At 39.6% G+C, this 16022-nt stretch overlaps 1 protein-coding gene across 8 annotated transcripts in view; it reads left to right on the forward strand.

Annotated features, from left to right (window-relative positions):
* The window catches only part of ADAM23 (ADAM metallopeptidase domain 23), a 64093-nt gene extending 55212 nt beyond the window's left edge, over positions 1-8881 (forward strand). For 3 of the 8 annotated variants that reach the window (XM_072342008.1, XM_072342015.1, XM_072342016.1), the window contains 3 exons: positions 1648-1702; positions 5620-5713; positions 5950-8881. In XM_072342008.1, coding sequence (XP_072198109.1) covers positions 1648-1702; positions 5620-5713; positions 5950-5975 — 175 coding nt within the window. In that variant the 3' untranslated portion in view covers positions 5976-8881. Of the gene's footprint in view, positions 1-1647; positions 1703-5619 lie in introns of all 8 variants that reach the window. The other 5 variants (XM_072342014.1, XM_072342012.1, XM_072342011.1 and 2 more) reach the window with 2 other exon arrangements.
* The last annotated feature ends 7141 nt before the right edge of the window (positions 8882-16022 follow it).

The raw sequence follows: 16022 nt of genomic DNA on the forward strand, positions 1-16022 counted from the left end.
GGCACAAGCTGCAGGCTGTGCATAGAGTTGCAGCACTGGTGTTCCGGGCTCCTCATCTGCTTCAGTAAGAATAGGTCTAATGCCAGATTTCTAAAAAACCTCAGCCAATCATGATTTTTTAAGCATGGATATGTTATCTTTTTAACACGTGCTGATAGAGTTATTTACCTTGAGCTTCTGGTTATTTTTTACAGCTCCTTCTCAGCTGAATAACTTAAGTCTTCCTACTTGTATAGTAAATATCCATGGCTCAGCCTCCAGTACTTCTAGTTGCTGTGACGGATCTCAAAGCAACAGAATTTTAATAAAGCTGCATATATTTTTTTGTAGTCTCATAGTATTTCTGACATAAATGTTTTCCATATTAATAAACAATTTTTAAAAAAATACTAGTGAACATTTAATTTGTTGTTACTTCATCTTATCTGGGCTCAAAGCAAGAGATGCCAGTGAGGTGTGAGGTCTCTTAGAGTATGCAGTGACAGGTTTGGACTCAGCTGTGGGAGAGACTGAAACTGGTAGACTGGAAGATGTATTTATGTGTGGGTGCAGTCTGGGCACTGAGCTTTTCCTCAGAAGTTGGGTACAGACTGGGCACATTCTGTAGTGTTAACTAACACTGCACTTTTTTTTTTTTTTAAGTATCCCATAAGATCCTAATTTATAGGAAGGAATTCTCTTTTTCCCTAATCAAAGTGCAGAAGCAGTCAGGTAAGATGTCAGACTGATTTGTTGTTTAATGCTTCAGTGCAATTAGCTTTTAAACTAAATGCAACCACATTTTTTGCAATACTAGTGTTAACTCTGCTAAGAATTTTCATTTTTGAGAACAGTCATATATGGACTTCTCAGTTGATAATATTAGGAACACCACTAACTGCATGTTGCTTGAAGAACTGAGTGATAGGTTTTACTTCTGGCCCAGTGTTCAGGTGTCAGAGACTTGCGTGTGTTAATAGCATCTATTTTTTTCTGACACAGAGTATTTACCCCTAAATAATAACTCTGTAACACAAAACATAATTTGTTTAGGTATTCCTTCGTAAGCTAGGTCATGCCTTAGCAACCAGCAGCCCAGACTGCAGCCCTTCTGTAGCAGCTGCTGGCAGTTGTGCAAGCAGTGTGGATACTGACTGGGTACGCTTGTACTTGGAAGCTTGTGTGAACTCAGAGGGGTAGACAATTCCTTCCTTCTTAAATAATACAATATTGGATAGTTAATTTATTCTTTGTGCTCTGCATCCTTTCAGCTACTCTCACAAACGTTCCACTTTGCATCCTGCTGTCAGTCCTTTGCCTGCATATTTGTAGAATCTTGTTATCGCTATACTGAAAAGTCTCTTGAAGTGGCTCTTAAAAGAGCAAGACACCAGTGCTCATTCTGTAGCAGAACCTCAAATACACCAGCCTGGCCTAGCTCACAGCTTGAAGTGCATGTTTCTTTTGGGGGTTGGTGGTTTTTCTACTTGTGTACAAAAGAGGGCTAGCACATGTAGACTCTCTCATACTTTGCTTCATATCTATCTGGAGAGACAGATGAGGATTTTAATGTGTCCTTTTTAAGCAAGCAATATGTTTAGTCTCTGCAAATATGAGAGAAGGTAGCTAATGCTTTACAAACTGGGAGATGTGATTTCTGTTTCACAGGTTATCAGATTTTCATATCAACATACGGTACTGTGCTGTCAAGTCCAAATCAAACGTAAGCTGCAACTAAGCAAACTTTGTTCATGAACTAAGATGGGGTGGGGGGAGGCTTGAGGGGGAAGCATAAAAGGTGGCTTGATGCAAGCTTAGAGAAATGAGGTTCAGACTTCCTTTCAAGAATGAATTATAGATGGAGTTTTCTAATCAAGTTGATGTGTGGACAGAATAAGGAAGGAAAATTTGACTGAATTTTCAGGGATTTAGGAGTCTTACTAACTATTTCTGGCTTGGAGTTAAAGGCTCTAAGAGGAAACCTCGTTAGGATGTAGATTTTACTTCAGCTGAGCCCTGGATAATGCTTCTAAAGCTATTGGATTTTAAACTGCGCTATGTTTTTCTACCTCTACTCTGCTGGGCAGTAAACAACAGTAAAGCATTCATGAAACATGACATTAATTTCAATGTAGCAAGTCTTTGCAAGATCTCAGCATATGACATTATATACAGGACTGGTCTAGAAGGACACTTTTACAGTGAAAGTAGTTTTTGATGTGGGCCTTTTGCACTGGCTGCAACATCAGCTTAAGGGACATATGCTTGCTTATTTTTCTAGCATATATTCACTCTTGGAAAGTAATAGAAGCCAATTAAATACTCTTGTTGCTGACTTTAACAGTATTAAGGCAATTTTTAGTAATGAAGCAGAGCTGCTAAGGAGCAGTGCTAGGTGAAAGCACATGAAAAGCTGCTTCTCATCATATCACACTGGATAAGTGGCTTTCAGAGAACTGATCATAGGTACCATTCTGTGTAGTTCCAGCAATTGTTTCTTGACTGGAGCTCAAGTTTTCTGTTTTGTTTTGTTTTTTAAGTGGAGGATTAACGGTAGGACTGAAGACTTGCACAGTCCATACAAATGCTACATTTTTAGCTGGTCCATGCAGATGTTTGAAGACCCCAAAAGCTTATGCACGATAAGGCAGTAAGACAGTTGATGAGGAATGAGGTTTCAGTCCATTACCAGCACTTCCTTAACGCTTGTACTATGACCTGGATACAGCTATTACCTACACAAGCATCAGTGTTAAAACCATGTGATGTATTTAATATATATATATATATTTTAATTATTACAATAAATAGCAGGTCAATATCTTCAGCTGCTAATTTTAGCCCCTTGTTTTCTTAATTTCAATTGGGTATTTTTATTTTTTTCTAGAAAAGTATTAATTATTTTATCTCTTAACCTGTATTTGAATTCCACTATGCTTATAAAAATATTGGTTATTTGAAGTGATTATATTAGTGGTTTAGAATAAATTTTTATGTAGTTAGGAAAAGGACTTGCAAGTAGTTGCCTCTGTCACCACGTTACAAACAGGTGGGGAAAGATGCTAAGGATTACAGGAAGGTATTTATTGCATATATTGAGCTTTCTTTAAAAAATATTTTTTCTGAAGTACTTTGCATTTGTAAAGACAGCCATATCATGCAGACTGTGTTAGCTGGGTCATTTTACAGCATACTGTGCTTTTTTGATTCAGAGTTGTCTATAATGCTGGTTATGTTAGAGGTTTCTTTCTGGTTGGATTACAGACTGAAATGCTGACTATCACTACTTAACCAGGCACTGAAATATTAACCGCAAAAAGAAGTTAAAGTTCTCACAGACTTTTGACATGAAACAACAAGGAAACACAGCACCCTATTCTGTGATCTCTATGGGTCTCCTGTAGCCTCTAGCTCCCTAATTGTTTTTGCTGCACTATTTAAAGAGAGCAGGCTTTTTTTTTTTTTTTTTTTTTTTTTTTTTCAGATAGAGGGAAGCGTTTTAAAGGTTATTTTTTTCTTTCACTTACGTATCACAAGTAATGATTGTCGTACATAAAAACATTCCACTGATTTTCTAAGGGAGAAGTTAATTTATCTTGTGACTCAGGCTCTGACTATGGAGTGCTTTGCACTAGTACCTGCTGAAAGCTATTTCAAAGTAGCACTGTTGTTTGAGTCCTGGTCCAAGTGCTCAGAGCTCCTGTTCTTCAGATACTTTGGTTGTGTGCAGCTAGGCATGATTATGGGCCCAAAGTAATAGGCAGCTATGAAGGCAGGCCCTGGAGATGTGTCTAGTTAGATGACGCGATTAGACCAGTGCCACTGAGATTTAGCAGAAGTTTATTTGTTGTTGAGCTGAACGCTGTATGAGAACCTTGTGCTGTTATAATGCATAGCTATAAAATGGTGCAGACAGCAGCTACCCGGGATGTGGTAATCACCCAGTCTGTCTTTTTGTTGTAATTTTCTATGGGATGACAGCAACTCATTCTGTTTGCTGATTTAAGAATACTATCTTTGTTTTAGCATTAATATGGTTGATAACTCACGATGAAATTGTAAGGCAAGTTTGGGTAGCCCCTCGCTGTCCAGCTCTGTAAATCGCTAAGGTCACAGCAGAAAGATGTGGCAGGCTCCCACTGAGGTTTTACACGTGTGTACCATGCTGCCCTGTTCACCCTGTGCCTGATACTTAGTAATTAAGGGAGTTTCCTTAAATGTTTTTCTGGTGTCACAGGTGTTTGGTTTATCTTTCCCCTCACACAGCACTGTTACCAGGATATCTTAAGTGAAGAAAGACAGTCATTTAATTGGTATCGTATTCCTTGAAGTGTATGTTTCAGCTAGCTGAAACTAGAGAATGAGCATTGTTTGGTCAGATCACAGAATACAGGCTGAGGGCATTATATTCATACTACTTACCATATGCGGTTTCTGTTAGTTGACCTAAAAAAAAAGTATTTGCCCACCTCATATGTATCCTGCGGTACAGAGAGGATGGATTTAGACTCTAAGGTAATATCAGCCTAATGGGTGTTATTCCAGGACTTGTGGAGGGTAGCAAGATCTGTTAGCAAGCTAAACATAATGATATTTTAAAAGCCAGTAACTCTTCCACAGCACACACTGTACAAAAATGTAGACAGTGGTATCCAAAAACAAAACAAAAGATGCCTGGGAACTACCAGTCTTCTTAGAAAGAATTTGCCTTTGCACACATCCGTTAGTCTTTTAACCGTGAGGAAAAGTTATTAATACTACAGCAGTCGCAGTAGTTAGCAGGCCTGCAGAACATAGAAAATCCTGGGGATGGTATGTAGCTTTTAGGGAATTTGTGAATTCCTGTTTCGTACTTTTTGCATGTCAGTTTGGTGGCGGTAGTGGTGCATATGCCCAGTGGGAGAACTAAATGCATGAGCCCCTTGCTTGATGCCCCACATAAAGCCAGATACCGGGGAGGTTGCACCTAACTTTTGTTGTTGCTTTGTGATGTCTTGCTGTTTGACATAGGGTAGATACCAGTATCGTAGGAGCCTGGATATCACACCAGCTTGCTATCTGCTTTTAACATTAAATTCTGACCATACATCTAACAGAACTGTCCAGTCTCCTTCGAGTGTGATGTCTTGGCTATATTTTGCACCTTACTGAGATTCACAGCAATTGTGGTCAATAGTGTGGTAAGAGCTCACAGAGGCACTTCAAGGCTTCCTCACATAGAACTTGCAAACTGAGTTTGGATTTAACCAAAGATGAGCACCTGCTATGAGAACCCAAGTCTCTGTGTGCTTACATACTACTTTCGGTTTACCTCTGCTTAGGCATATGCATGCTTTCTCAGCCTAGTGGACAGACACTACTATGGTTTGAGCATTTCTACAATTACAGACCTTTCAAACTACTACAAAAGTAATAAAATTCTGTACGCCATCATGATCTTTAAGCTTCATAAAGAAACTAATACTTGTTACTATGCTACAGAAAGCACGCAGCCCAATTCCTTATTGCAAACATTACGCGTTGTCTCTGTGTGAGCCTTTTACTTTACTATGACCTCAGCTTTGGTTTTGTTCTTGTTAATATCTAACTAACGATCTGCCCTTCTTGTTTTTCCCTGCTCCTTCGGATGCAACCTGGAAGAAATGTCAAAAAACGAAGGTTCGATCCAAGTCAACAAGGCCCTATCTGAAGAAATGCATTTCAAAGAGCTGCTGCTTTCACTACTGGATGTTGGGTATGATATCTTTGCTGTAGCTGTGCAGGAACTAAATAAGGAAGAACATAAACCATAGCTACAACTGCAACGTTGAGAAGTTAGGAACTGAGGAGATAAAACTGTCCTTTTTGGAGATAAGTTGAAAATACTTTCTCCATTCACCTTTCACTGGTTATTATTAACTGATAAGTTAAGAGCAAACTATTTCAAAATCAGTTATTTTCTTTTTTTTTTTTTTCTTTTCTCAAACAAAGGAAGAGACAAAGACCAAGTGCAATAAGAGAACTATACAAAACATCATGTAATAGCGGGAGATTTTTTTCCAGCCTACAGGCACTCTAACTTCACTTGCGTTCGCATGACTTCCTTTTTCTTAACAAACTCAAGTGGCATGAGAAGCTAATTTTGAAAGGGTAACCTGCATGGCTCACATTATAAACAACCAAGCTAGCAAGCTGACCCCAAACAGAATCTGCAGCCCGATAACTACAAAGCACTGGGAAGCTGGTCCCAGGCTCCGACTGATCTTCTGATCATGCAGTGCATTTTGTCACCAGGCCTCAGAGCTCCCTGCTCTCACTGTCTGCCAGGCCAGGAGCCTGTTGGATATGGAAACAATTGAGCAATGGATGGAGTTGTCCCAAGAAGGAAAATGTGTAAATATGGAAATAAGATTTTATTGTATCATTTTCACAGATTATAAATATATATATAGATATATATACAGAAAAGGATTTCCATATAAAAAGGTTCTATTCTTTATGTGAATCTATTTTTGATGTTGGTAATTTTTTGTTGTGTGTTTTTTTTGTTTTGTTTTTTTTTGTTTTGTTTTGTTTGTTATTTGCTCCCCTCTTATTCTATAGCATGTTTTACAGCCAGTGCTCTGGGCTTACTCAAAAAAGGCAGAGAACAGCATGCAGATGCAGGGAGTTTTAACACCAAAAAGTGTGATCTAAAGTTAGTATGCTTAAAACCAAAAACAATTAAAGTGTATAAATGCATATATCTATGTACTGGCTATAAGTCTGGATTACTTTTTCACTGATTTTTTTGACAGATTTTCTGTAATATAATGTAAGAAAGTAACACCCTCAAATTAAGCACAGAAGTGCCAAGCTTCTGTTGTTCTTTTTAACTCTAGCTTTTTTCCAGATGTCTAGATCCTGTAATATACAAATTTAAATAAGCCTTAAAAAACTTGCAAAATGTTAAAAGCTTGGAAATGAGCTTTTCTTCCCTTCTGCTCACCTATACCAACTTGCCACGATAACTGACATTTCTAACATGCTCCCTGTATCTCCTTGATGCATTCCACTTTTCCAAGTATAATGCAAAAATCAGTCTTTTGATGCTTTGCAACTGCTAGCTAGTTACAGAACATGGAAAATCCATAAAATTGTAGGGGGGGGTGTTGTAATTATTTAGTTACACCTTGCGTAGAAACAGATTTTTCAGACAAGTGCTGGGCAGCCATACTGATAGTGAGCAGGCTGCCTGCATATGTCTGATTTGAGACAGATACAAAGAGAACTAGTTTAGGACTCCCTTATAGGCCTGTGAGATCTGGCTCATCCTGTTTACCTTGATTAAAACAAGCAAACAAAAACACATGGAGTGAATTATGAAAGTGCAGCAACCTGGAAATTTTATTGCTGCAACTGATAACCAGAATCAGAGAGTTAAGTAATTTTTTATTTAAGGGTTGGATATTAGTAACTATGGGACTGAAATTACATGAGGTATTCCATCTGCTTTCAGTAGAAGTCCATTTCTTAAGTTAGCTTTACAAGTTAGAGCATTGGGAAAAATTCTGCAGATTTCCTGTGACTTACTTAAAAAAAAAAAGTAATCTTTCTCATTTCAGTTGTTTTTCTTATGATAATGTTGAATCCAACAGTCTCAATAGAGAATTACTACGTATTGTTTCTGTTGACAGTTGTTATTGTTTTCAAACAGCTTTAACAATCACATTAAACACTTACTACATGATGAGTTAAAGGTGCTGCACACAGGTAGTTGATATCAGTACATTTGGAAGTCATATTCCAAACAGTTCCTGCCTGACCTCAAGCAGAACTAAGTTTCTATGGCAAACCAAAAATCCTTGCAAGTATATCGATGTCTTATAAAATGAGTTTGCTTGGGAACGTGGTCCCAACTTCGTTAGAGTTCTGCTCCCAAAGCCGTGTGTAACCGCAATGGAAACACTACTGGTTACCAAAAACTAAAATAAATATAATCAACTGGATGTATGGAAGCTACCTGTGTAATAAACCTTTGAGAAGCATTTCACAAACAGCATTGTAAATGTGCGATGTGATGTTTTAAATCAGACCACAGTGGTCCCCAATTACTATGTACATACAGTCAGTGCTGGAGTAACTTTTTATTTACCCCAGCAGTTTCATAGGAATTATGATTTCTTGACTGAGTTTACACTGTACTCATCAGCTGTTGCCTGTATGTGGAAGTATGCAGTGGCTCTGCCCCACGTGTATGGAATGCGAGTGATAACACCGCACAGAGCAGGTCAAGGCTGAAGTGCTTTCTGTGGCATTAGACAATAAAAGCTATTGTAGTTAGGTGTTCATTTTCTACATCGTGTCTTTGCTCTGCTTTGGAAGCACATGTGCATTTCATTTGTTCATCATGGTGCCATCAAAAGACACAGTTAGTGACATCTGTAGTTCACCTGCTGAATGTTTGCTCCATTATTTATCTATTCACCTGGACAAGAAACTGTGGTAACTGTACAGCTTATTCCAGTTTGCTGCATGCTCTCACTGAATTGATGTGATCCTCCTAAAAGAGAAGTCCGCTAGGCAAATTAACAGATGTATAAGTGCATGTTAAAAGAAATGGATTACTTAAGGCTGGAGTTTAACCAATCTTTCTTTACTATGCAAAGATGGGTATTGCACAAATTTAAGACATATGTCTGAGGAAATGCCATAGAATACTTGAAGCTATACTTTAAGCCTACTCGGTCCTGTTTCATATTCATTATTGCTTCCACTGTTTTTCTTTTTAAAATTATTTGTAATTATTTCTAAGTGCACAACTTGATGTGAGAAGTCAGATTTTGTTGGAAGACGGTATTCATACTTTGCTGGCTGCTAATGAATGGAAACTCAATAGTCTTTGTTCTGCATCTTAGTGAGATTAAAAAACTTCATCAACATGGAATGGAGAAGTTAATTTTCTCTTTTTTTCCTTATTTATTCTCTGTTGTTGTGTTGTTGTTTTTTTTTAATTAATTTGCTCAAGATGCTATCACAGTTCTAGCAGTGGGAAATGACGGGAAGTTACTTTGACCAAAGATCTCAGCCTGTCCCGTGTCACAGCAAAGTTCTTTCTATGAGAAGACACTGCCAGCGGGCTGTGTGACAGCAGAGCAGAGCTGCATTAGTCCCTTCTGCTGGCTGCTGGGAGGGGAACGAGAGACCTGTGTGCAGCAGTTAGTGGAGAGGAGCCCTTTTTGCATTTCTCATATCTGAATGATATTTACAGCCTAAGTGATGCTGCTATTAAAAAATATTTTGAAGGCCTTAGTAAATACTTTGGCCATCGTTTTAGTGGATTACTGAGTGAAACTCAATGTTTGTTTTCACCCTGTTCTTATCAGACCAACTCTGCTTTCCTCAAGCTCCAGACAGGAAAACAAAATAGTCTTTTGCCTTAGTTCTCCAGGAGATATATATACATGGCAGCATGCTTGGCATCTAGAACTATCACTTAATGGAGCCACTATCATCTACTTTTATTGCCTATTATTTGAGCATAAAAGAATTTGTCTATAAACTGAATATTAGCACACAAACATTTTGGCTATAACTACACTGGGCACTCATTTCTTAAAACAGGAGTTAAGCCTTTTGCATAATACAGATCTAAAAGCGATAGTGTGGAGTCATAGATGCCTTTAATTTTACAAGACGATATAGTATAAATTGTTTAAAAATAAATATATAATCACATCTTTCTTTCACTATCACAGCAAGAAATACCAAAGAGCGATCTTAGGTCCCTCACTATCTAAAACCAACACTACAACAGCTGGTCGCGTACAAAGCAGAAAATCCCTTTTATTCCAACTGCACTTATTACAGATACCTACCCAAAAGAGATAAATAATAATGATAATGTGAAATATCAGAGGTAAGCGACTGAAAATGAAGTTCAATTGCTAGAAATCTTAGCAGTACTGAAGCTAGACCAAACACTACTGAAAGCTAGAAGTCACCAGATCAGATTTATCTCGATGCTACACATTATAATTCCATTCAGAGATCTACTGTTTAGAGCTCAGCAGGCAAAGCAGCACATGACCAGATGTCAGCAGACAAAGTGTGTGACAGGAGAACATAATACCTCTAGGTAAGTACGAGGACCACAGATGAGAGCAGTTAAAACATTCACTTAATGCGCATTGCTTCTGACTAACTTCACACTGCTAAAGGCAGCATAGTTCAGAATACTCGGGTGGGCAGAAGCTCAGTAATCACATGCCCATCTATTTAATCCTCATTAGAATTTTCTTTTAAGATAGCTTGCCATAAGAGGGCACACCTCTCATCTTTATCACTGGTAGCACTTTCTGAGCCAGCACAAGAATCACACCATCAAATCTGGTTAACTCAAACCATGAAGCAATTAAGTGTTTTTTTTGTCTATTTCCTAAGTGCAGCTGCACCCAGCAGCTGGGGATTTGTGCCATTCTCCCAACACTTCCCTGCCCCACCAACAGCTGGACGTGTGACACTTCAGTGTGAAGAGGCAGAAACCAGAGCAACACTGCTGGTCAGAGACCTGTTCTCGGCCTTCACAAGCATAACGCTGCAGCATCTAAAAAGTTCTCCTAACCGTTCACATGTCATAGATTGGCAGATTTCCTGAGCCACCAGACCAACATTTATACACTCTTGATTTGCCTTTGGGACCAAGAAGCAAGAAGTTTTCACCTGCAGTGTCTGTGACTGTCTATTGCTTGAAGTCCTGCACAGAAGTTCCTGAACACAGTAGAGAGGAACACAGCTTATTATAGTTCTGCTTTCAGCTTAGGACAAAGGCAGAGTGCGCAGCCAGAGCCTTGCTTTGCCAGCTGGCAGCATTTTACCCGCACACATTAGAGCTGAGGTATAAAATTGAAAAATTGCTGTGAAGCAAAATAAGCTCAAACTGTAACAATTCAGAACAGCTTTCCATCGATTTGGTCTTTGGGCTATAAAGGTTGACTATTTAAATACCTAACATCCACCCAGTCTTAAAAGATCCAGTTCACATTAGGATTCACAGAACATTGAAACCTAGTTCTAATTATTACACAAAAACTTTACTATTCCCAGAGAGGAGCACTCAGCATTCCAGAAAGGCAAACAGATCAACTGCTGGTGTCCAACGCAAGCAACAGCACTAAGGTACCTCACAGAGCTGCAGCACAACTGAACAATACCTGCACAAAGGTGATGGGACCAGCGCTGAGTGGTGCCTCTTGCTGTTGAGGCAAAAGAGGAGACCAGACTGTGCTGACAAACGCTCCAAAACATAGCAGTAACTACATAATTAAAGAATGACTGTACAGGACTTGCTGTGGCAATGCTTGCAGTAGCCTTAAGTAGTACAGATCAGCGCTTTGAAGGAGAAAGCTCAAGTCACTTATAAACAAGCACCACAGTCTAAGCCTCAGTGCTGCTCTCATACATTTATGTAGACATTTGACATATTCTGGCCCCCTGTTTCATCCCCAGACCTACGCCCTCGTTGTACTATGCTTGGAGCAGGGCATGTTGACAAAGAAATCAGTTGAATGCAGAAAAGTGCACAAGCAAGCCTGTTTGCTCTCAAGTCATTCATTTTTCCCTTGTTTCCTTTCAGGTACGTCTGAACCCTAAGTTGCTATTGCAAAACTTGTTCCGTTATGAAGTTGCCATTAACAATAACATAATTTACAGACAATATGTGCTTGACTGGGATTTCTGTGTAATGAAAAAGCAGTTCCAAGAAACTGGAACTATTATAGTACCCTCCATCATTCACTAAAAGCTTCAGGAAATTAAAGATGTTTTAATAGTCCTTTGTTCAACGATGAGGCTTTGAACTCTAGACTCAAAAAACCACATTATTCAGAGAAAAAAAGAAACAATTCCCTTACACAGCAGAATTCTGTCTGCATGCTGTTGGAACAGAGGGCTGGAGAAAAAGACAAAAGGTTCATATTTTGCATCAGTTTTCCTTCCTCTGACTTGGCTAGATATTCTCCACTCTGAATAATAGTAATAATAATAATAATAAATAATAATAATAATAATAAAACAAAACAGAAGATCTCTGGGACAGGAGACATCTTACTCAGACATGACCTTTAGCATCTAGACCAGGGAGCTCTGACTTACACAGAGATAGCTGCCCAACATGGTTCTGACAAGCCTGCACCCAGGCATTCAAAGTAATTCTTCATAGAGTACGCTGCTCTTTAGACATTCTTAATGAAGGATAGAACAGGAGAGGAAAGACCTTGTTAAATCAGAGTGGTTTCTCCAATTGCTCAAGAGCTGATTTAAAGACAAACTTGCCAGACAGAATTTCCGCTCTAGCCTCACCTTTATGTTATCCCTTTGAGAGTAGGTTTCAAAGGGTACACTTGTGAATGAAAAACAAGGGTTTCAAAGGCCTTTTCAGAGTGAATAGAGCCTGTTGGGTTACAGTAACAATAATGAAATCATTTAATTAAATCAGTACTTTATCTGCCTCTATCACACCGTTCCTTGAGAATCTATCTGTTTTGGTCAGAGAATGTACTGCTTCACTTGGAAAGTTACTAAGAAATATCCTTGTCAGTAACTTCCATCTGACAACGTATGGGTATTTCTAACCAGATGTTGCATGGAAGCAGCCATCTTCCTCGGACAGCAGCAGCAGCAGCAATATGGATAAGGCATTTCTGGGTTAGGGTGATGCAAGTTCTGTATGACTGCCAAAGAATCCTAGGCTAGAACTGGCAGCAAAACACATAATAAAGCAGATTATTTGTGGGTTACACCAGGCAACAAAGGAAAGCTGAGGACCCCACTGGTTCATCCTTTCGTACAAAACAAAATATCCTCGTTCTTCCCCAGAGCCTCCTGTGACCCCCCCCCCCCCCCAGCCCTTAGAAATCTGCTCTCCTGCCTCCAGTTCCTTCTTGCAGACCAGTTGCCTTAAACCGCCTCACAGCCAAGCAGGCAGCCTCCTACCATCGCACCTGGCTGACCAGGGGAGTGCTGTGCTGCAAGGTGAGTGACAGCCACCAAGCTGGCATGGCAACTCCCTGGAGTATGTTTCTGAGGTGAAATATTGGATAGCCACTGTCACATCCTTTACAAAGGTTATCTGCATTTAGCATCCTATGTCAAGACATTCTTTGGTGCTATGAGCGCTGCTCTGAAGGTAACGCCTCCCATTTTATTCTTCTGGCACAGTGTCAGGTGGATACTGGTGGTACGGCAGTAGAGGTTGAACCTTCCTACCCATATTCCATTACACCTTGTTGCCATCAGAGAGCAGCAGAGGGGCTGTCTGACAAGGTGATTTCTGCCAAGGAAACATGTATGAAGAAAAGTTGTGTCTCTGAATTCCCCTGCGTGGAAAAGGCGGCACCAATGACATGCATCAAAACTTGCTGAATATTTGTGGAGACCAAACAGCGTACGTGAGCACAGTGAGGCAATGGGGGGTGCATTTTAGCAGTGGTAACAGAAGGCCACCTCTGCCAGTGCAGGTTTTTTTGTTTGTTTTTTACAAGCACAGCATGCAGGATTTTGTTCATCATTAGTGAAAATGCATAGCTAATGGTGGTGGATGTGTTTTGTATTTCATAGCTGAGAATTTGCTCTATCAAATAGTACTGTGCTCTTTGTATCTGCTGTAGGTTTCACAGAAATAAATAGAAGGCATTACTTTCAGATCAGCCTAGGTATTAGTTTTCTAAAAAATGCTCCTTAGTTTGCACTTACAAAATACCTGCTCTGGATGACTTTCCAAAGTTTATATTAAATACATTTCCTACAAGAAATATTTATCTTCTTCACAAGCTAATTTATAATCAGTGTCAGAGAAGAAAACACTTCAATACAGGACCAATAGCATCTGAATTTGCTCTTGGGAAGAGGCCCCAAACACACTCATGGTGACAGAGCTGCTCACATGTGACAGCTGGTGAACAAGAAGAGAGAATAACTGCTTTTTAAATAAAAAGACGGCTTTCTTAATACAGAGCTACAGAATGCATGCTCCACCAGTGTGCACTAAGGCTCCAAGAGAGAATCTTGTGCAATACAGATTAAACCTTCAAATGCTACATATCTGTCACACAGTAGGAAAAAAAAACAGCACTGGAATGTGATTGATATGATGACAAACAGGGAGACAAAACAAACAGGCTGAACTGCTTGCATTCCACAGAGTCAGCTAGCATCACATTTATCCAGCAAGATCAAGAAACACAAACTGTGTAAAAATTATAAGGGCTTGGATGTGATCTGCTTACATGAAGCACAACAAGATGTACCAGCTCACAGATCTGTATGCATGTTACTCCAAGTATTCGAGAGAGTACCAATTAGAAGCAACTAGCGACATACAGCAGTATTCCAGGCAAATGTCACAGTCACTTGCCTGTAACTCAAGTTGTGTTCTAAACTCTTGAAATGTCACGGAAGCCCAGGCATAAAAATAATCCAGGAATTACACATGAAATTAGACTTTACAGTCTAGGCAGTTTTAACGACGGGGCTTAACAGCAATGAAAATGTTGGTTTCAGAAGTTATAAGCAAGAATACCTGGATACAAGGTTCATCATGAAAGAAATACCTAAAAGTTGCCATTTTGAAATGGCTGAGGTGAAGCTAACAAAAGAGACTAATGACCTAATAACTTCCTGCAGTTTCTCTTCAAATAATTGGAAAGGTAACAGAGCCAGGTTCTTCTTGATAGAGTTACAGCGGGGCAGTAGAGCAAGAGAGTAGGAAACTCATTCTAAATAGTAAGAAAAAAAAGTTTCCACTGGCAGCACTGCTCAGCACTGAAACAGGTAGCTAGTGAGACTGATGAAATTTTACCTGTGGAGACCTTCAAAGCCTTGGCTAGAAAAAAAAGAAACCACAACTCATGACCTGATGCTAGTAACTGATGTGCTTCAAGTCAAGTGTCCACACCACAGGCTGTTGTCCCCTGCCCTTTCTGCGGGTCATTTCATCAGAGACTTCAGAGGATCAGTAGGAGCTCTGGGGTTGTGAAACATGATGCCTGCAGACTCAATCCACCAGCTTGCATTACAGGAGAAACCAGGGAGTTGATGAGGAATGTGACTTCTAAGACAATAGTTTAAAAACTAGATATAGGGGATCCCAGCCCACGTCATTTGCTGCCAGAGAGGATAAAGGTATTATCTCATGAATGCTCACGGGACACTTGCAGTTAGAAGAGTAACAAGGCTGTGTCCCCACTGTCCCTCAGTCTTGTCCTGCTAATGACTTTAAATAATGACCTTGCAACACAGGGCAATGGGAAGGCAAAGTCCCTGGTGTGATCTGCCAGACTGTACAAAACTGAAAGAGCTTTGCTGTAGCCAGAGGACCCAGCTGAGCAGAAAGAATGAGATTACTATGAAATCAAAAATAAAATATAATTGAGAAAAATGAGCTGGACATAAAGAAACCTCACAAATAAGACCAGCGCTGCAGTGCACCCACCAGTAGTGAAGAATCAACTTCAAATTATTCCAATAAAAATCCCAGGATGGGATAAAATCTGCCCTGGGAATTTGGCTGCTGGCTTTAGCTAGAATAGGTTTCAGACTCAATTACAGCAATGCCCTCCACACCTTTAAAAAGGAAAATTTTCAGTAGCCACATTAACCATTTACTGCAAGCATCTTGCTTGGCAGTTTGCTTGAGAGAGATGGAATGAGACCTCAGTTTATAACTGTCTGCAAGTACAGATACGTGGCCTTCTCAACTTGATTACACCTCATCTTCAGGTTTCTTTAGGCACTTCCTACTTCATGCAATGCTATAGGTATAGTGGGACAAGTACCTACAGAACTCAACAAGACATTATAATATGCCCTTTACTCCTTAAATGGAAAGGCTGGAAGATAATGTATCTCTGTGATACTTGCATGCCCCAAACACAAGTTATTTTGTTGCACATAGTGCTGTTCAACCAAGCAGAGCCAGCACAGTCCTCTGTAAATAATCTGTCCATGTGTGTACATAGTAGAATCATAGAATAGAATCACAGGATGGCTTGGGTTGAAAGGGAACCCAAGGATCACCTATTTCCAAC

This window comes from Excalfactoria chinensis, chromosome 7 (genome assembly GCF_039878825.1).
Source record: "Excalfactoria chinensis isolate bCotChi1 chromosome 7, bCotChi1.hap2, whole genome shotgun sequence".
Taxonomy (NCBI): domain Eukaryota; kingdom Metazoa; phylum Chordata; class Aves; order Galliformes; family Phasianidae; genus Excalfactoria; species Excalfactoria chinensis.